General features: G+C 31.4%; 1 protein-coding gene across 1 annotated transcript in view; it reads left to right on the top strand.

Moving 5' to 3' along the window:
• Positions 1–211: 211 nt before the first annotated feature.
• LOTGIDRAFT_126656 (hypothetical protein) overlaps positions 212–20,994 on the top strand; it is a gene marked incomplete at both ends in the record, with an annotated part of 23,186 nt that continues 2,403 nt past the window's right edge. The window contains 13 exons of the mRNA XM_009062875.1: positions 212–408; positions 6,433–6,492; positions 7,138–7,195; positions 8,647–8,814; positions 11,933–12,073; positions 13,628–13,716; positions 14,074–14,132; positions 16,187–16,250; positions 16,541–16,658; positions 17,497–17,728; positions 18,657–18,795; positions 19,272–19,470; positions 20,558–20,695. Coding sequence (XP_009061123.1) covers positions 212–408; positions 6,433–6,492; positions 7,138–7,195; positions 8,647–8,814; positions 11,933–12,073; positions 13,628–13,716; positions 14,074–14,132; positions 16,187–16,250; positions 16,541–16,658; positions 17,497–17,728; positions 18,657–18,795; positions 19,272–19,470; positions 20,558–20,695 — 1,662 coding nt within the window. The remainder of the gene's footprint in view (positions 409–6,432; positions 6,493–7,137; positions 7,196–8,646; positions 8,815–11,932; positions 12,074–13,627; positions 13,717–14,073; positions 14,133–16,186; positions 16,251–16,540; positions 16,659–17,496; positions 17,729–18,656; positions 18,796–19,271; positions 19,471–20,557; positions 20,696–20,994) is intronic.

Raw genomic sequence — 20,994 nt, 5'->3', positions numbered from 1 at the left:
AAGGTTTTATATACCAGACTTTGATTTGTTGGAATAACATCATTAGAACAAGACTGCAGTAAAAACTTGTTGGATTAATAATGAGACAAAAATATCAGAAAATAAAAAACAAAATCCTAATCTAATTTTAATGAGATGGTTTTAACTAAACTTGATATTGGCTTTCTTATACCAAAAGTTGAAAAATCGTTATAAAAATGTTGAATATTTATTACAGGTTTTATTAGTATTTAATAAAGAAGATGTTCAGAGTGATAGTTTAAGTTGGGCAGCAGAAAGAATAGGATATAAATACACATCAGTTCGATCACCAGATGCTGCTATAGAATCATACAGTTTAAATCATCAAGATATTGTGTTTATTGATCATAGATCATCTAAATATTTCGATGCCGAATCACTTTGCAGGTAAGTCTTGTCTTGTCATTCTACATCTTCACTATGTCAAGTTATTATGAACTACTTCTTATACATTGACTACAATAGCCAATCTTCTTGTATCATAGAATGCAGCGATTTGATTGAAACATTGTTTATTGTTTACAGACTCTTTGTCGAGGGCTGTTTTGCTATATTAGCTTCCAAGGTGGGTTATCCATTCAGGTATAGGACAAAGTTCGTAATATCTTGACATTGTGAACAATAATTTGTTCTATTGCTAACAGGTCAATTTTGTAGTAAATTATTGAAATTTGTGTTAATCATAAATTATGATTTTATGATGTTTTATGCAACCAAGTTTCAAAAGATAAGCAAAAGAGAGCTTTTTAAGTGGGGACACAATGGGTATCTAGTGTGTAAAATTTCTGCTTCATCTACCTGAGCATAATAGACCATTCCTTGTTGAGTTTGTAATATTCCTGGATGTGAATAAATTTCAAATAGTCAATACTAATGTCTATATTACTATTATACATTATTATGTTGTTTGAATAATATCTCTGGTATGTCCTCTGTTTGTTTATTGTCTAATCAAGTCTTGTTTGACTTTCCTAGAGGTAATGTTACATTTCAATTAAGATACAATTTCACTTCCTGTTTTTGAACAAACTAATTACCAGCCACATAAACCATTGTCCAAATTATTCCATCTTCAAGGTTTACTTAGTCAACAAATATTCTAAAGGAATGGTCTGCTAGGCTTAGATTGCTATAATACAGATTGGGTCTGCTAGGTGTCCTCTATTCACAATGTATCCAATAGGTTTGATCTGCTAGGTTTCCATTGGCTCTGCTAGGTTTCCTGAATTAAAAATATATTTTACAGATTGGGTTTGCTAGGTTTCCTTGATTCAAAGTTTATTCTATAGATTGGATCCAGTAGGTTTCCATTAGTTCTGCTACTTTTCCATGATTCAAAAATATACTACAGATGAGATATAATAGGTTCCCAAAATATATTCCAGAAATTGTGTCTGTTAAGTTTCCTTGATTCAAATTGTATTCTACAGACTGTGTTCTAGGTTTCAATGATTCAAATATATTTGAGCAAAATGTTTTCTGTTTTGTTATCCATTAACTCTAGATAAATTCCATAGATTGGCATGCAACAATATGTAGCCTGCTTGTCATTTCTTTGCAGACTGCATCATGAAACATTTTTTACTAGAAAAAGACAGCCCCATCAATTTTTCTTGGGTTCACTGTCCTAAAGTAATTTCACCCCAATATTCAAAAGCAATTTAGTTTTATAATGAATATCCATTCCCTATAGTTGGAATTTAATGTCATTTTATAGTAGCCAAGTCTCTTCTTTATGTTAGCCAAAAGTTTCTAATTTTCTAAAAGTCATTACCAAATTTCCCAAACCTTCAGATCCATTGTCTGGTTGAATTGAGAGGTTAGTTGTTTCCATCTGAAGTGACTGTACAATTGATTTATTAAGAGTCTACAGAGATTAAGCTAAAATGAAAGTAAAGCAGTTTAGTTAGTGATTAAAGTCCAGTAGGGAAGTTTTCTTTTATTACAACCATTTGTTTCTGACAGCTTCAAATTGCTTTACTATTTCTTCTGTGCAAATTGTTACATATTTAGAACTCGATTGTCATTAGGGATTGACAAATTTATTAACTTTCAAGATTTCATGGTATTTAGTGAAAATAAAAATATAGTAAGGACTTAATTGATATCATCTTTCTCTATCAGTAATTGTGTTTTTACCAAAATTAAATAAGTTACAAAGAAGAATCACCCCAGCTGGTAGTTGGAAAGATTTTGACAGACAAACAGCAACAATTCTCTGGCAGTGGAATAGATTTTGACAGACGAACAGAAACAATTCTCTGACAGTGGGGGTAGATTTTAACAGAGCAATAGCAACCATTCTCTGGCAGTGGGATAGATTTTGACAGAGCAACAGCAACAATTCTCTGGCAGTGGGATTAACAAATCTATGACAGTGGGGTTGGTTTTTATAGTCTAGCAGCAAAATGTCTATATCCCTTGCAATCAGATTGTGTAGAGTACAAATCTAAAAGTGCATGTCATTAAGTTTGACATTTTAAATTGTGATAAATCATATCTGGTTATTTTATATTGTAAAACATAGTCTTAATGTTTACAAATTATTGAATAAGTTTCATGAAGTATGCAGTTAAATTCAATGATATATATTTGCAATTATTTGAAAAGGCCTACTTAAACATTATGCAGAAAGGAAAAAAAGGAGGATATCAAGATAAGTTTTGAATGATTGTGTCCACCTGCTAGTCTTTTGGCAATACTCTAAGCATAAGATCTTTTCCCAAATTTTTTATACACATTGAAAGCTGAGTCAACTGGAAAAACGAAAAAATGTTGGTTTCATTTGAACTGTTTGCACTTACCATAAACATGAAAGACTTATGATTAAATGGTTTGAACTTTTGTCATTGTTACTTATTATCTGTAAACCTTTCAACGTTTTATGAAATATGCCGTTGAAGAATTAGCAATTTTTATGTACTGCATTTAGATTTTATATAGTAATAAAATGTCAGGTTTAAATATGTATTGTTTAAGAGTTATTTAAAGTAGATTCTGTGATTTTAAAAGGTTAAAGTATTAAGATTGTGATAATAGTATGGTGGAATGGTTATTTAATATTGGATAATGTTATTTCCAGTAGAAATGAGACCATAGGGAATGGTACTGTGTGGCACTTCCTCTATTATTGCTAGTCTGGGACAGACAATTAAATAGTCAAATGGATATGTTAACTCAAGTTTCATAACTCTTTCTATATTTTATATAATCTTTAGAGCTGGTATTTTTTTTAGATAATTTATGTTTAAACAAACACAAACGTTCCAAATTCTTTTTAGAAATGTAATTTTACGTACTACCATATGGGCTAATGAAGACAGGCGATGCCATGCAGAGTGCAATAAGGGAAATTTTGACAGCACAGTGGCATTAGCCTGGTCTTCTAAAGCTGATGACAGAACACAGTGAAATAACTGCCAGATATCACTGGAGGTAGTATGAATAATATGCTCTGAGATAATCTGAAATTTTAATTTGGGACCATTAAAAAAAACTATCATTTTTGTCCTTACAGATTACCACATTTCACCCTGAAAGACATTGTCTGTGACCTAGAAAATATTAAACTTATTTCATTCCCTTATGAATTAAGATATATGTAGATTGACTTTTCTGTAAATAAAGACATCAATTTAGCCTTTTAGTACTGAGTAATACGACCTAAATAGCTGTACAAATCAATTGCAGCTTTTTATAGCAATTCTCAACTTTGAAATCCCATTGTTAGTTAATATTGACTGATATAAACTGCTTATGTCAGGTCAATAACCTTGATCCTAATTTCTTAATTCGATGGGATAAAATAGGTCTGGAAATTGAAATGAAATTAATCTGATCCATCACATCTGCTTATTATTTCGATTTACGTGACATTGGATTTTAAGTTTTAAAAAGTGTTACAGATCATCAATAATATATCAAGAGAACAAGTAAATCTCTTCAAGTACTTATGTATTATGACAGATTCCTAGACATCTTGAATTAATAGAAAAAAAGCTTGAAGAGTTTTTCACATCGTGATGTTATTAATTATTATATTTGACATGTGAATGTTAAATCAGTTGGTTATGATTGTTTTTATTTTTCATTCAATATTAACATAAGGTTTAAAAAATCTTGTGAAAGAACTTACGGTGATATTTCTTACATTAAAAACAGAAAAAATGCTGTTCATTAATTTATTAGCCCAGTGCTGTTGATTGTGTTATATCCAGTCTGAAAACAAAAATGCCTGTAATGGTAATCTTAATTAATTTGTAGCAATCTTGGGCAGGTGTGTAATATCTTAAAGTAGGGCCTTAATTTAGTCTGTAAAGAATGTAATAAATGGTGGCAAATGATTGGCGCTTAGGTAGAGTCTGACACAGCCAAAGAGTTAAAAAATGAAGTTAATCTACAAAGAATTTATTTGTGACTTTTTCATACCACAAAAACTCAAATAATGTGAAAATCAACAGATATTTTTTATCTATTACATCAATAAAAGTATTTTGATAATTTCATTTAAAAATAATTACTATTTATACTTTTTTCGATATTTTAATAAGAAATATAAATGTCTTTGGTATTTTTTTGAATTATTTTCTAATTATAGGAGAAGTGCCAATATATATAATTTTTATGATTCCCTTAAGATGTTTACAAGCCAATTTAATAGGCAATTTAATGTACAAACAAGTTTTATAAAAAGATAATATTTTTTGATGACTTCCTCTTTCTGTTATTACTTCAGATATTTCTTTCAAACTATTTTACTCAAGTAATAATCTTTTATTTCATAATAATAATGAGCATATGTTTAAATATTAATGTGAAGAAATTAAAATAGCTTTAGATGCTGATTATATTTGTCAGTATTCTTGAAAGACAAATATCCCATTCATGTATGCTATGAACTAGGGAATGTATGCTATGAACTAGGGAATGTATGCTATGAACTAGGGAATGTAAGCTATGAACTAGGGAATGTAAGCTAAGAACTAGGGAATGTATGCTAAGAACTAGGGAATGTATGCTATGAACTAGGGAATGTATGCTAAGAACTAGGGAATGTATGCTATGAACTAGGGAATGTATGCTATGAACTAGGGAATGTATGCTAAGAACTAGGGAATGTATGCTAAGAACTAGGGAATGTATGCTAAGAACTAGGGAATGTAAGCTAAGAACTAGTTAATGTATGCTATGAACTAGGGAATGTATGCTAAGAACTAGGGAATGTATACTAAGAACTAGGGAATGTAAGCTAAGAACTAGGGAATGTATGCTAAGAACTAGGGAATGTAAGCATAGAACTAGGGAATGTAATCTAAGAACTAGGGAATGTAAGCTAAGAATGTAAGCTAAGAACTATGGAATGTAAGCTAAGAACTAGGGAATGTATGCTAGGGAATGTATGTTAAAAACTAGGGAATGTAAGCTAAGAACTAGGGAATGTAAGCTAAGAACTAGTTAATGTATGCTATGAACTAGGGAATGTATGCTATGAACTAGGGAATGTAAACTTAGAACTAGGGAATGTAAACTAAGAACTAGGGAATGTAAGCTACAAACTAGGGAATGTAATCTAAGAACTAGGGAATGCAAGCTAAGAACTAGGGAATGTAAGCTAAAAACTATGGGGAATTTAAGCTAAGAACTAGGGAATGTATGCTGGGGAATGTAAGTTAAGAACTAGGGAATGTAAGCTAAGAACTAGGGAATGTAAGCTAAGAACTATAGGGAATGTAAGCTAAGAACTAGGGAATGTATGCTGGGGAATGTATGCTGGGGAATGTATGCTAAGAACTAGGGAATGTAAGCTAAGAACTATAGGGAATGTAAGCTACAAACTAGGGAATGTAAGCTAAGAACTAGGGAATGTATGCTAAGAACTATGGGGAATGTAAGCTAAGAACTAGGGAATGTATGCTAAGAACTATAGGGAATGTAAGCTAAGAACTAGGGAATGTATGCTAAGAACTATGGGGAATGTAAGCTAAGAACTAGGGAATGTAAGCTAAGAACTAGGGAATGTATGCTAAGAACTATGGGGAATGTAAGCTACAAACTAGGGAATGTAAGCTAAGAACTAGGGAATGTATGCTAAGAACTATGGGGAATGTAAGCCAAGAACTATGGGGAATGTAATCTAAGAACTAGGGAATGTAATAAAAATGTTAATAAGTTTTGTAATATACTTAAAGTTGAGGTAATAAATCAGGAGAATGATGAGAATTTGTTAACCAGTTTTTATTTTAACTACCTATCACCTATCTATTTGATGTGGTATAAATTGATAATAAATTTCTAAGATGAAGGTTAATGTTAGTCTATTACTTTTTTCACATCATTACAATCTGCTAATATTGTAAACTTACTGCCATAATTTCTTTTCTAGTTTTTGATTTTCCTTTACACTACTTTCAGGTCCTTACGAGCTATAAAAGCCAACGACCATTCTTTAATTATTGCTGTCACCAAAAAATAGTAAGTATTTTATAAGTTTTCCATTGGCTCATTTGGTGCTAACAATTTTCCCTGTAGTTCTTTAGTGGAGCAGAAGTTTGTGTTCCTTGCATTGAAAACAACAGTATATAGGTAAGCTTTTGTGAGAAATTTTTTGAGAATAATGGTCATAGTATTTTCCCAAATCATCGTATATTGGAAGTTAAAATAGAACCTTCTGTTTTGATGATGGATTTGATATTTAAAACCTGTGGAAATAGCATAATCGTAATAAGAATTGGTTAACCATGGTTTATCTAATAGGTGTATTTACTGAGCTGCTACAGAGATGGAAAATTAGCATAAGCGTGGTATATGCCATTGTCACTGATAATTGCTGTTGAGATAGCCCCAGGAGCGATAATGTCTTCAGACGAACATCGTAACATCTCCATAAACACAAAAAGTGCAACAATCCCATAGATATAAGAAATAAGTCTATGGAAAGCAATATGGTCGAATATGTTGCAGGCTGAAAGCGACTGTTGTAGAATTTATTTTTGTAAGGGAACTTTTCTCTTGTTTTCTTTATGTTCGCCAGAGACCATATAAATTTTAGATTGCAAATCGCAGTCTGGTGTGAAGGGGCTATAAATGAATGAACTGCATATTCCATTTCTTTTACAGTCCAAGTGATAAAGAAGAACCCTCTATATTACCATTATTAAAAGCTGGTTTTAACAGAGTAAGTAACTTGTCAATGAATACAGTTTTTGGGAAGTTTTGGGTTAACTTTCTGATTTGTATAGTTAGAAGCAGGCCTGTTTAGAATAACATACTACTTTCATTGGAAATTTTAATCCAAAGTCAAGTCAAAGTTAACCTTGACTAATTGATATTAGTATTATTTAAAGCCGGCTTCTTTATAATTTTGTATGTTAGGTGTTATAGAAGGTACTCTCCTTTAGAAGCACTAGCCAAGGTCGCATTATGGTGATATTTAAGGGCTTATTAGGACTGAATTAATATTGGTGATATTTAAAGAAAGGTTTATTCAATAAAACTATTTTAGTATTATTAAAAGAAGGTTATTAAAAATTAAATGATATGGGTGATATTTAAAGAAGGTGTCTAAAAACTTAATGATATTTTTGATATTAAAAAGTTTATTAAATATGAAGTAGAATTAGAATCTACTTGTGAAAATGGCCTTGAGCAATTTAAAAAAATGATTACTGAAAAACAAAGTGTTAAACTGAAATGTTGTAATGAGATTTTTGAGTCGATAAAACATGGTAAAAGTATAGAAGGTTTTTGTTGTGATTAATTTAACTATTTGTTAATACATTGTTCAGATTATTGAATAAATGTAACTGGTGAATGTAATTATCAAGCTAACATTTCCTACAACATGACAACTCTACAATTACTATAATCTTTTATAGGCTTTCAACTGTTTTTATTTAATCATTCCATTCAATACCAATCTTTATTAAATTCCATTTCAAACTGTCTTACTTTATATGTTCATTGACACGAAATCCATGTTCAAGGTTTTCACTTTTATTTTATAATCTGAAATCTCCTGATGTTGTCAGGTTTTGATTCATCTTTTTATCTGTAGACAACCTATTGATTACGAAGCACTCTTATGATTGCCGCAAAATATCCATTTTCTAAAAGATATATTTTCACAATGTAGTAGAAACCTATCTGAAAAGACAAATTGAAAATCAAATTAATATGAAAGAGCTAAGATGATATAAGTAAGCTTAACCAGTGAAAGTATGCTAAAAAATGTAGTCTTTGGGTGTCTTCACAACCAGTCTTTTGAACTGTACTTTTGAGCATTCTTACCTGGTTTCAAGAGGATAAGATTGTAGGCATCACCTTCACATTAAGAAAACTTGTAAAGATGTGATGAATTCACTCTTGCACAACTTGCCTTTGGAGTGAAACTCTGGGATCTACACCTCAGATCAAGTGTCCTAAAGGTGCGGGCACATGAATGGTCTTGATTTTTGTCGCCTGTCTTGGACGCAATAATCTTGTCGTGGAAGCATGGGCATACGCAAGATTTCACTCTTCTAAAGTCTACCAAAATGTTCGACCAAGACTGCTGTGTGCCAGCACCTTAAAGAAAAGTCTTCTATGCTTTGTTCTGATTTTTTAAATGATGATTTAAATATGTTGTAGAGATTTATAGAGACATCTAATGTTGGTTGTTGTATAAATGAATTCTTACAATTAGAATATGGTGAAATCAGATCTCAGCTCAAACTGCGGGCCTGTGGAGCCTTATTTACTGCCTTAGACAATGTAAATGATTTAGTTGAAATTACAAATCAAGATCACGAAATACAGGTAAGAATTTGACTTACATGGTTTACATAATTCAGCACAGAATATTTAATAATGACAAATGATAATCTGTAAAACATGCTAGATAGGTACTGTTTCAAACTTATATTTAAATAACAGAGATGTCAGTGAGAATCTTATGCTTGGTTTTCGTAAACAATTGTCTGAACATCTGGAAGTAACTTAGTTTATTTCAGACGTAGATCGCCAGCCTCAAATTCCCCCATTTGAGTATAATTTCACCCCCAATAATTTCGAATTCCCCCCTGGGGGTGCATATGGACATTGGTTGAGAAGCACTGGATTGAAGGGTTTTTAAAGAGGTTTTCTAGCTGTTTATTGCATATGTGGTCCATTTATGGCTTCTATTTCATTAATTCATCTATATCATTCCAATTTTATATCAGATGTCTGTGGTTACTGTAACATGCTGAACCGTATATAATAGAAGCAGCCTTTGCTATAGCAACATCATAAAGCGATTCGTTTTGGTGGAATTGCTAGACCCACATATGTCTGACTAAAAATTGGAATGGTGTAAATCATTGTCCTCAATACACATACAAAGTTAAGAAAACCTCTTTACAATCCCTTTAACAAATGCAGAATAGTTGAAGACGGACTATGTTCGGATGCAAAGGTGTCAAAATTGAGAGTTTGTGTCATTAATTTATGTAATATCCACAAGGTGCAAATAAGTTTTACGAGTCAAAGAGCCCTTCAAACATTTTCATTTTCATTGTTAGCTGAATAACAACACTTCCTGATTTATAATATATCTTCTTTGTTCAAAATGATTTGGCGGGTTTTCTTATAAAGAAATTCTATGAACTTGCCATAGCAATTTTGTTACTGAACAAATTTTATTTTATTTTTAAAATTACTGCAGATTTGACATATTTGATGCCATGAACTGGCAGTGACAGAAGTAGTTAATTTAAGTGTACTAGAAAGATCTTTTATAAGCTGGTCTTGGAAGGAAATGTATTGAATATAGTTAGTTACAGTCTAGGACCACAGAAATCTCTGGAATAATCAATACGTAGTATGGACAGAAAGAAAACATTGAAAAGATTTATACTAGATAATTAGAGTAAAGGTTACATTTCATAGAGACAGCCATGTCAATTTACCATTTTTCATGTATTTTGAAACGTTTCAAGGACATTTCAATAGAAATCTTAAATCGATTGAATTCAGCATGTTAATGGAACTGTGATAGGTCATTGAATTTTATGCACTGTCATGGACATTGAAAACAATAACAACTTGCTTTATTCAGAGGTTCAAAACATGATGCAACCATATTGCATTCCCAGAACTGTTACACACTTAGGGCAATCCAATTGAGTTCTATTGGTTGTCCTTTGTTCTGAACATGGTTGACATACACAAATTTACCTATCTCTAATAGTGCTGGCTTATGTCAATCATGCCACAATATGATACATAACGCAATACAAGGGTTATGATACAATATGTATCCCGATAGGTAATGGGATAAAAATTAACATTTTATCTCCAAAGTTTCAATATATATATTAATTCATACTGTGATATTTGGTAATATAATTGATAGAAGTAGTTAGAGTCCACTGTCTTATTAAAAGTTTCTAACAATTTCAGTGAAAATAATTGTTACTGGTATATCATAAACCAACTTATAAAAATCCAAACCTTTTTATGGAATGAAAGGTATCGTCAAGTATCGATACACGACATCGTGGCATTTCGTATCACGATAAATCAATTCACCGATATATTGTGCCAGCACTAATCTTTAATAAGTCATTTTTTTCCAGCAAAATGGATAATCAGGACCAGCTTGCAGAACATAAGTTGTAATCCTAGTACAAAATGATGGTTCCCTTCAATTATCTCATTCCTTTTAATGACAGTACCAGTTTCTCTCTAATTAAAATAGTATAACAATTTCAATAGAATCATAGAACACTATCTATTGATACATAATAAACAAGTTCACTTTATAACATTGAATATGAATACAGAATTAAATTTGACTATACCTTCAGTAATTTTAACTATTTTAATAGATAAGAAATTTTAATAAAAGCAAATAGCTTTGAGATATAATTTGAAACAACAGGAAGTTAAAGTCTATTTTATATCATGTCATGTAATTGACTTTGACTTATGATTATTATTTTACTTAATTAAAATGTGTATTTATTAAAACGAAAATGTCAAGAGTTACTGTAGTACAATTTTAAAGTTATTGCATGAAACAAATAATAATTACATTCCAAATTAGTTCATGTAACTTTTAATGAAACCGCCATGTCAATTACTTAATGAAGTATGTTGAAAGCCTTTATCTAACTCAATATTTTTACAGAGTTTTACACAAGTTTTTCTTTGTTTGAGTTATTGTTTCAATTTAATATACGTTTAACATCAATTTGAAATAAAGTATCAATTGATTTTTGGATGTAATAAGATAATAGTGATATGTATGGTGGCTGATTAAGGACACAATTAGCAGGTTATTACATACAACGGAAGGGTTTCCTTTTATAAAGTGGATATAGCTTAAATTAAGCTTTCCCAGCATCTTCAATAAAATTCAATATAAATTTAACTTCTTATGTATTAGAAGAATCATGTTAACAGTCTGGAAATTGAAGAAATAAATGAAATGAAATTAAATGAATGGAGTTTTACGTCCTACTTTTCTGCACCTTACAGGCTTATGAAGACGGTGGGAAATTAAGAGGAAATAACAATCTTCATTCTAAATCAGGGGTTTTCAACGTGGGAATTTGAAATTTTTTGGGGTAATATATAAGCGCTTTGTAATCTAGCGTAAAATTCATGGGACAATTATAATTTATGTTGTTCTATTCAATTCTCCTCCATGAAAGAGATTGCAGGGAAAACCTAAGACCAAAAAGAAAATCAAGAAAAAAGGAAGGGAAAGGGGATAATGTAATAGATCAAGGATCCTCAAAGGGGTAATAGAAAGAAAAAGGTTGAAAACCTCTGTTCTAAATAGTATAACAATGCAAAATTACTCTGGATCAGATGTTAAGAAAATGCAAATTGCAAATCAGCCATTGAAAATGAAGGTGTGGCTAAAAATGTTCATATGTCTTTATTTCAGTATGTAAATCATGGGTTTGAGAGATTAACAGGATATACAAGTGAAGAGGTATATAATAAAGATAGTCGAGAATTATCGAAAAATGATAAAAATAAACCTGATTTACATGAAACTATCACAGATCAAGTTAAAAAGGGAAAGGTTAGTCTGTGATCTTTCTATACTAGTAGTCTCTTTACTTACATTTGCTTGAATCAATTTAGTGTCAAAACACAGATATATGCCCCTAATATATACCATTGTAAAGGTAGGTCTCCCCTTATTGTAGGAGATTTCATTGTTTTCTTGTGCTTGAGAAAAACAAAAAAAAATTGTGAGCAATGTTCATAATGGAATGATTACTCCCTCAATTGGACATTAATTGAAAAACCAAGAATGATAATGCAATTTTTACAAAAATTGGTATCTTTGCACCAAATGAAAGAGCCATTGTAGTCAAAACATGAAACTAAAAATTAAGATATTGTTGTAAATTTTCGAAATCTTTAGAACAAATGATTTAGTCAAAAACAATCATACAAAAATAATCTTTCCATAAATAAATCTGAAATAATTTCGTATAAAAACAAAAGTGTCTAAACAAATAGCTTGTAGTTAGGTTCTTAACCTGTATTTCAGTGTATCTACATTCTAAAGACTTCAATTTCCGTATTAAATTTCTCACAAAAATAACCAACATTACATAGCAGCATTCCTTCTACATGTTTGTATTATTTTTGGCTGGGTAATATATAACTTGGAGGTAACATCTATGATGAAGTTAGACTGAGGCAGGCTGCTGTACTATACATTTATATTAAATAAATATGACGGCAAGATTACATATTATTATGTTGTTTTAAGAATTATGACTTAGATTTAAAAACAGTTCTTAGTTTGTTTATCCTTGTTCTGCACATTGCACCTTTGTTGTTTTCTGTTATTTTTGGCAAATATCTAGGAATTCATTCAAACATTTTTCACTCCTAATTGATTATGTATTCATCGCAAGACATGTTGCATTGACGTGTTTGATAGCTGAAAAAAAGCCTGACACATTGTAATTACATCCTGAACACTTGCTTCATAAACATGTTACCAACAACAGTTTCACTGGTTTCAAAACATAGTTATGAAATTAACAACAGCTCAATTCCAAGTTCCACTACGAAAGTTTTGGGGATAACCAGATAGTGGTAACACAATAGGTTCACATCAACAGGCTTTCACCAACAGGTTCAGAACAACAGGCTCGCAACAACATTGTCGCAACATGATCACACCACCAGGTTACAACAAAGGGCTCACATCAACAGGCTTACAACAATAGGTTCACATCAACAGACTAACACCAACAAGTACACAACTATAGGTTCACGTCAACAGACTAACACAAACAAGTTCACAATTATAGGCTCACACTAAAAGGTTTAAGATAAGTTTAGGTCTATCATATCAACAGTGATGTTTCCGGGTTCATAAAATTTCCAATGACATAAGCATTCTTTAAGATCTTTTATTAGGACTTTGACATCAGGTTCTCAGAGTCTTGTGATCAGGCATCACAATAGCAGGATCACATTAACAAAAGACCTTAAGCTGCAGTCAAAAGGTCAAAAAACTATAGCCCACCACAACAAGTATAACCACCATATCAAGTATTAGACGATATGATATAATTTAAAATAAGATAATTTCAATTAACTTTTATTTCAGACATGGGAAGGTTCATACTATACACGACGGAAAAGTGGAGACGTTTTCCCAAGTTTTTGTCGAGTGATCCCAGTTCATGGGCTCAGTGGGTAAGTTGAATTTCTAATTCTATATTTTGCTTGATGATTCACTGTCACAATTTCACTGCTCTTAAAACAATCACGTGCATGGAATGCTGGATAATACTAGATTTTCAAAAAGTTGAATTTGGAAAAGATTTGGTACCATATTAATGTGCTGCATAAATTGTATTATAAGGTGTTTTCAATATCTCCCAAAACATTTAGTCACTAATATTTTACCAAAATTTAAGCAAAGAGCGACATTGAAATTTTTTATATGTAAAATCCTTTTATCGAAATAAAAACCAAGGCTTTGATTTTTCACAGCTGGATATATTTGTATGTAAACTCATAAGCGTTTCCATTTTGTGTTAAAATAAGCAGAAAAAAGAAAAAATTTGTAAAGCTGCAATCGGCCATGACAAAGGCAGACCTGAAAGACAGTTATCAAGGGTACAATGACATGAGAATGATGTCAACTCAACAGACTGACATAAATTGATAGTTAAAAACATGATAGACTAGACTGAACAATTGCCATCTTTATCAATGATTAAATGTCTATCGGTCTTACGCCATGCCATTATAGAATATGACAAATGGCGGAAGAACTGGCAGCATATACTGAACTGTTAGTATAGTAGTGGAAAGTAGTTGACAGGTCAACAACCCTTGATTTAGGAAAAATTTATCAATCAGATATTGAAATTGAATTCTAGGCCATCTTCTAGGAATTATAGTATGTAACCGTGTGCATGTAAAGAAGGAAAGGTGGTTCTATAACCTGGGAAGAGCATGAATAAAGTAGGATTTGTGAACCTTGCCATAATAAACCAGCTCCCCTCTCCCCCCTCCCCCTCACCCGTTTATTTTCCTCAATAGACTGCTTAAGGCATTTAATCATGTCTGGTGTAGAAGAACATGTTTAAATTCCAGTTTTTGAGAAAACAGACTTAAGCCCAGTTTACATTAGAAAAATTGACTGCCCTGCCCTGGATAAAAAATTCATAGTGTAAACACTGGATCGTTCTGAGAACACTTGCAATTTGAAGTGAGACCTAGACCTAGAAAAGAACCTAGAACAGAATCAGGAACACTTCGTAATCTTTTAATGTAAACAGGGTTGTCGTCAACTAAAAATCACATAGAGAAAATTAAATTTATTGTTTATCAGTTGACAGACATAAACTGTAATTTTATTATTATAGATATAAAAAATAAACCAATATAATGAAGCATGTAGAGCACAGCTGTGTTTCACCACTATGTTTTTATTTACGCTTTTCTTTTTGTATTTTTTCACAGGCGTATCACTCAGTTTGTAACAGTTAAAACAGTGGCTTATGATCTCTCTCATCACTTAGAACGTATTAAAGACACAGATTTATATCAACTTGCAAATGGCAAGCATTATTTTATATTTCAATTATTATGATATATCACTTGTATTAAAGGGATATTTTCCTCTGAATATTTACTTAATCAAATTTGATAGTGGTCAATATGAGCTATATTTTCACTTTTCAGAGTTAAGATCTGATGAGCTCATGAAAAGCACTAGTTTTTAGGTCAAAGGTATTAACTACATGCAAAAATATTAATGATGCTCTTAAAAATCTGAATAATAATACACATAGCTGAAATGGATCTCTATCAAATGATAAAGAAAATTTTTAGATTACTCTATCCCTTTAATAGCTATTTTGCATGATTTGGCTGAAAAATGAGCTATTCTAAATATCACTTTTTCAAATGAGTTGAATCTATGATATTGAGCCTCAGTAATAATGATTTCAAGTAAGCACAGGGCACAAGAAGGAAGGGTACAGGAAGGCAGAAGATTATTATTGTCATGTCTGCAGACATTGAAATTTACATCTCGCATTAGATGCAAAATGGTTGCAGTCATACTTAAAGGTTAGAAAAAAATGAAAAATCTTGAAAACCTGATCCAGCCGTAAATTAATCATTGTTGGAGACTAATGTATATGCTTATTTATCTAATTTGGGGTCATTTGTGGGCAAATTAGATCTACTGCTGATGAAAATTAGTCAAATTAATAAAATGTATAAATCATGTCAAGTATAGGACATGTAGTATATTAATCAGCCACCATATCACCCTAACAGAGCCTCTCATTATCTTCTTCTCTCCAGCCTTTATTAAATCAAGGTAATTGGATGCTTAAAGGAACAGTTCAATGTTCAATTTTGAGTGATAACTATTGTCTTAGCAAAGTGTACATTTTTTAGAATTTTTTCTATTATCATTGTTATGAGAATTGGAAAAGTAGCCTCAAAATAGTATTGTTAGTCCACTTTACATTCAATTTAGGTTTTGGAATTGTCGTTTCAAAAAGCTAAATTTCTAACTTCTGTTGAGGAACCAATCATTTCAAGTTCATGAACATCAGATCCATTAAAACATTAAAACTAACCTGTCTCATGACGGTCTAAACCCAGCTCACGTTCCCTGTTGGTTTTTTTTTTGTGACAGAGAACTACAGAATTCATAGTGACATTGGTGTAGAAATTTTGCTATTGTTTTTTTATGAAAATGTGTTCTGTTTATGATAATCAACAAAATCAATAAGTTTTCTTATATAACAGCTGTTTTATTTATTTCTGAAAATTAAAACAATTTTATTTATTTTATGAAAACCTTGAATTCTATTAATAAAATAGGTCAGAATCATAAACTAAGATATATATTGTGATACATTACGTAAAAGAGTAAGGCTGGTCTTCTTGAAAATATTCATTAAACTTTCATGTTATATTCAAACAATTGTGGATCAAATTTCGTTTAACTATTTCATGCAGTAAAATTTTAGAAAGCTAGTTTTTGGAGAGCTGGTGAGAAATTTTGTTTATTAATATTAACAGGAGGAATTCATGCTGGTCTAAATAAAAGAAGAGAATCTGCAGCAAGAATTCATTCGATGACCATTGAGGCACCAATAACTAAAGTAAGTATATCAAACATTTTGATATGAAAAAAAATATTATTACTTATGTCAGTACCCCAGTTGTTGTTCATCTTCTTGTTTTGGGCTTTTTATGGATATCGAGGCTTGGTATCGATTACTAAATTGAGATATATTTTCGGGGAGAAATCTGGGTAACAAATTTCTGATTAGTATTCAAAGAATCTGAACTTTTGGTTGATACAGTAATGGTATTATCATGTGTCATTCTATAATACAAGCAGGATTAATATTGTCTACTGAAAAATCTGACCAGCAAGTTTTTTTCTAATGAATTCACCATTCTAGTTCTTCTTCTATTCTTCCTACATGTCTGTAACAAAAAATTTGTTTGTCAGCATTTATATTTCACATTCCCTAGAAAACATGGGAGAGTATCTTTCATTAAATTGATTACATGCACAGCAAATATATTGAAAACCTTTTATCTGTTTGTGAGTCTTTAAGGGGCTTAAAAAGATTCATTTTAGAGTTGATCCCCCCCAAATCTCTATCAGATGCACAACAAACAGCAGTAAGATAAAGATAAGATATAGATAGTTTCCATTCAATTTCGTCTGTTCTTCCTGCAATTCCACTAAAACTAAGTGTTTGATGACGTTGACTAATTGTGAAGGGCCTTATGTGATACAAGCATATTTGCAATTACTGGTGTGATCAAACACTTATCTTTTGTGGAACTGTAGGAACCACAGACATCTGACTGAAATTTGAGATGGTGCAAATTAATACTATCAGTGTCCTCAATACAGATGAAAAGCTCTTAACAATCTCTTTAAGACAAAAACGACCCCAAAAAACTGTTATATTTTTTTTTCAGGTAATCAACATAATCAATGCAGCACAAGAAAACAGCCCTTTAACAGTAGCACAAGCTCTAGATAAAGTCTTAGAGATCTTAAGATCTAGTGAATTATACTCACCATTTTTTAACCAACAAATGAAAGATGAAGATCCCATGACATCTGATTTAGTTGGAGGTCTAGTTTCAGTAAGTTACCTCCCTACCTTGATTTATAACGTCATTTTCAACAAGGTCTTTATTGAGTGCTGTGTTGGTCAATGAATAAAGCTTTTAATCTTTCCCTTGGTCAATTAAGAAAGGAAATACTCATCCAAATTACGGTAGTTGTGCCTGTGTTACTTCCCTGCAAAAATCACCTCATTGTGCACTGCATGGTATTAAACACAGAATTGAATACAATTTGGGAGAGAAATATAGTCTTAAACAAGTCATATTTAAGGGGGGGATTTCTTTGGTGCATGCTAATGGTAATTAGTAGACCTGTGCTGAGCTTTCTTGGTCTATAATTCTCATTTCGCTCAAGATAAAAATCTGGAGAATTTGTAACCAACAAGGACAATATGGAAATATAGCCTTGCATGTAGACATAGCATAAAGATCAAAGTCTCCAGGATATATTCATTAATTTAGGAAACTAGAGAGTGGTGGTCATTATCTCTAGGACATATATTATTTACTGAATTTACTTAACAATTCCATGGAATCATATCATATACTTTGAGTACTGAATATGTGGATTTTGTTAATGGTAATTCTTATTATTTGGCTTTATAGAGTAAAATGTACTCTGGATTTGTAAATATATGTAGATAAAGTTATATCACATCAGTCCCTACTGCTCAAGCAATTGCAATTGATATTCTGATGTTTTTGTATTTTTCAGCAAAACGTAAAACGACGTCACTCTAACCATGATACATCAATTTCAAAATACCGTAAGGAATTTCTTCATTTGAAATGGAAAGGTCTTTTATTGAGTTTACTTGAGTTTGTCCATAGACCTCCAGTCCAAATTGTTACTCCTTGGGGTCCTGAATTTAAATCTGACAAATGTTGGCTGCTTGATCTTCCAGACCAGTTAAAGTTAATAATTATAATTATTCTGGCCTTTACTTTATGCATTCCATAAGTCACTACCCTTTAAAATAATGGTCTTTGTTTTATTTCTCTTGCAGCCCACCATACCCATCTTCACATTCCATCCAGCCCTACCGCCTCCCTCTCTCAGGTTCCTGAAACTATCCAGTCAGTATTAGACATTGAAACTGATTGGTCTTTTGATATCATTGAATTAGAACGAGTTACTGATAACCGGTAAATAGTATAATTATATTTTTACCATAACTAACATAGCCAAACCTACATTGTGGCAATTCCAAAAAAACCTGTTTCTGTGCTTTCATTTATTGCTTAAACCACAGTTTTTAATGAAAGTCTGTCTGTGACACTTTTTTTGTCCATTTTGAGCTAAATGCTTTCAGGATTCTGAAAATCAGTAAAAAACACTGTCTGATGATCATGACATTCCATTGACATCATCCTAAGACTTGCTAACTGTGTGGGGGGATTTTTTGACATTTAGTTTCAGACAGAATTTTAAAACTATTCAGCTTGAATTTTCATGAAAGTTCATGATTATAAATAGAGTTATTACTTGAAATTATAAAAATTCTGAGACTAGTTAAAATGTTTAAAATGTGACTGTATATCTGTATGTTTCAGATAGTATTTCTAGGATTAAAGATATTTGCTAGATTTGGACTGACAATTTGTATATTTATATGTTTCAGACCACTAGTATTTCTAGGATTAAAGATTTTTGCAAGATTTGGTGTTTGTGAGTTTCTAGATATTAGTGAAGATGTGTTATTTAATTGGTTAACATTGATAGAGAGTAACTATCACTCTGATAATACTTATCATAATTCAACTCATGCAGCTGACGTACTTCATGCTACTGCTTATTTCTTAGATACAGATAGAGTTAAGGTGAGTATGCTTTAAATAAATGAATATACCTTCAAGCTTTCTTTCAAACAACAGAAATGGAGGCAGAAGAATGAACAGAATTAAACAATCTTCATCACTCAGTCAAAGTCCAAAAAATCCTGTACCCAGTTCACTTAACTTCCCAGAAGGTTGATGAAAAATCAATGTTTTATTGAGTCTGTTTCACAAAGATAGAGGGAGCCAGTGTGAAAATATCAACCTCATTCTTAGCTTTGAATTGATATCAAAGAGTTATAACTTTTCATGGTTTATATAATAGTAATTAATAATGGTTATGATTTGGTAATTTGTCCAACTTCAGAAGGCTGAAAATAGGTCAGTTATCTGATGATCGCAAAGAGTGAAACTCTGAGTAACAACATGATTTTTTAGGTTCTGTTTTAATATTTCTATATCCCTCTACAATTGATGTATTGAGTACAATTTTAACAGTGGTATTTCTATATCACTCTACAATTGATGTAATGAGTACAATTTTAACAGTGGTATTTCTATATCCCTCTACAATTGATGTATTGAGTACTATTTTAACAGTGGTATTTCTATATCCCTCTACAATTGATGTATTGAGTACTATTTTAACAGTGGTATTTCTATATCTCTCTACAATTGATGTAATGAGTACAATTTTAACAGTGGTATTTCTATATCACTCTACAATTGATGTAATGAGTACAATTTTAACAGTGGTATTTCTATATCCCTCTACAATTGATGTATTGAGTACTATTTTAACAGTGGTATTTCTATATCCCTCTACAATTGATGTATTGAGTACTATTTTAACAGTGGTATCTCTATATCCCTCTACAATTGATGTATTGAGTACTATTTTAACAGTGGTATTTCTATATCTCTCTACAATTGATGTAATGAGTACAATTTTAACAGTGGTATTTCTATATCCCTCTACAATTGATGTATTTAGCACTATTTTAACAGTGGAATTTCTATATCACTCTATAATTGATGTATTGAGCACTATTTTAATAGTGAATATAAATTATTATTGTAATTTGTTAATTGTTAGTCCTGCCTATGTTTTGATTGATCTAATTATTTTCAGAGTGTATTTGATCAGTTTGATGAAGTAGCATGTTTAATATCAGCTGTGGTACATGATGTAGATCATCCTGGTCGTACTAATGCTTTCCTGGTCAATGCTAGTGATCCCCTGGCACTATTCTATAATGACGTGTATGTAGTTTTCATTCCAGTCTATAATACACAATAAAATTGAATTTGAAAGTACTCAAGGTCTTTTCAAAATTTTTGCCTCAAGACAATTTTGATATTTTTACATCTTAAAGGGATTGTAAAGATGCTTTCTAAATTTTTATTATATGCACACTGATAATACTATTTGCATCATGTCCATGGTTCCTGGAATTCCACTAAAGCTATGTGTTTGTTGACATCACTAATCGCAAAATATGCTTATATCAAACACTTACTTTAAGTGGAATTACTTGAACAACAAACGTCTAATTTGAAATTGGAATG

The sequence above is a fragment of the Lottia gigantea genome (assembly GCF_000327385.1).
Source record: "Lottia gigantea unplaced genomic scaffold LOTGIsca_54, whole genome shotgun sequence".
Lineage (NCBI taxonomy): Eukaryota > Metazoa > Mollusca > Gastropoda > Lottiidae > Lottia > Lottia gigantea.
Note: the sequence above shows the minus strand (reverse complement) of the source record. Positions and strands in the feature narration are given on the sequence as shown.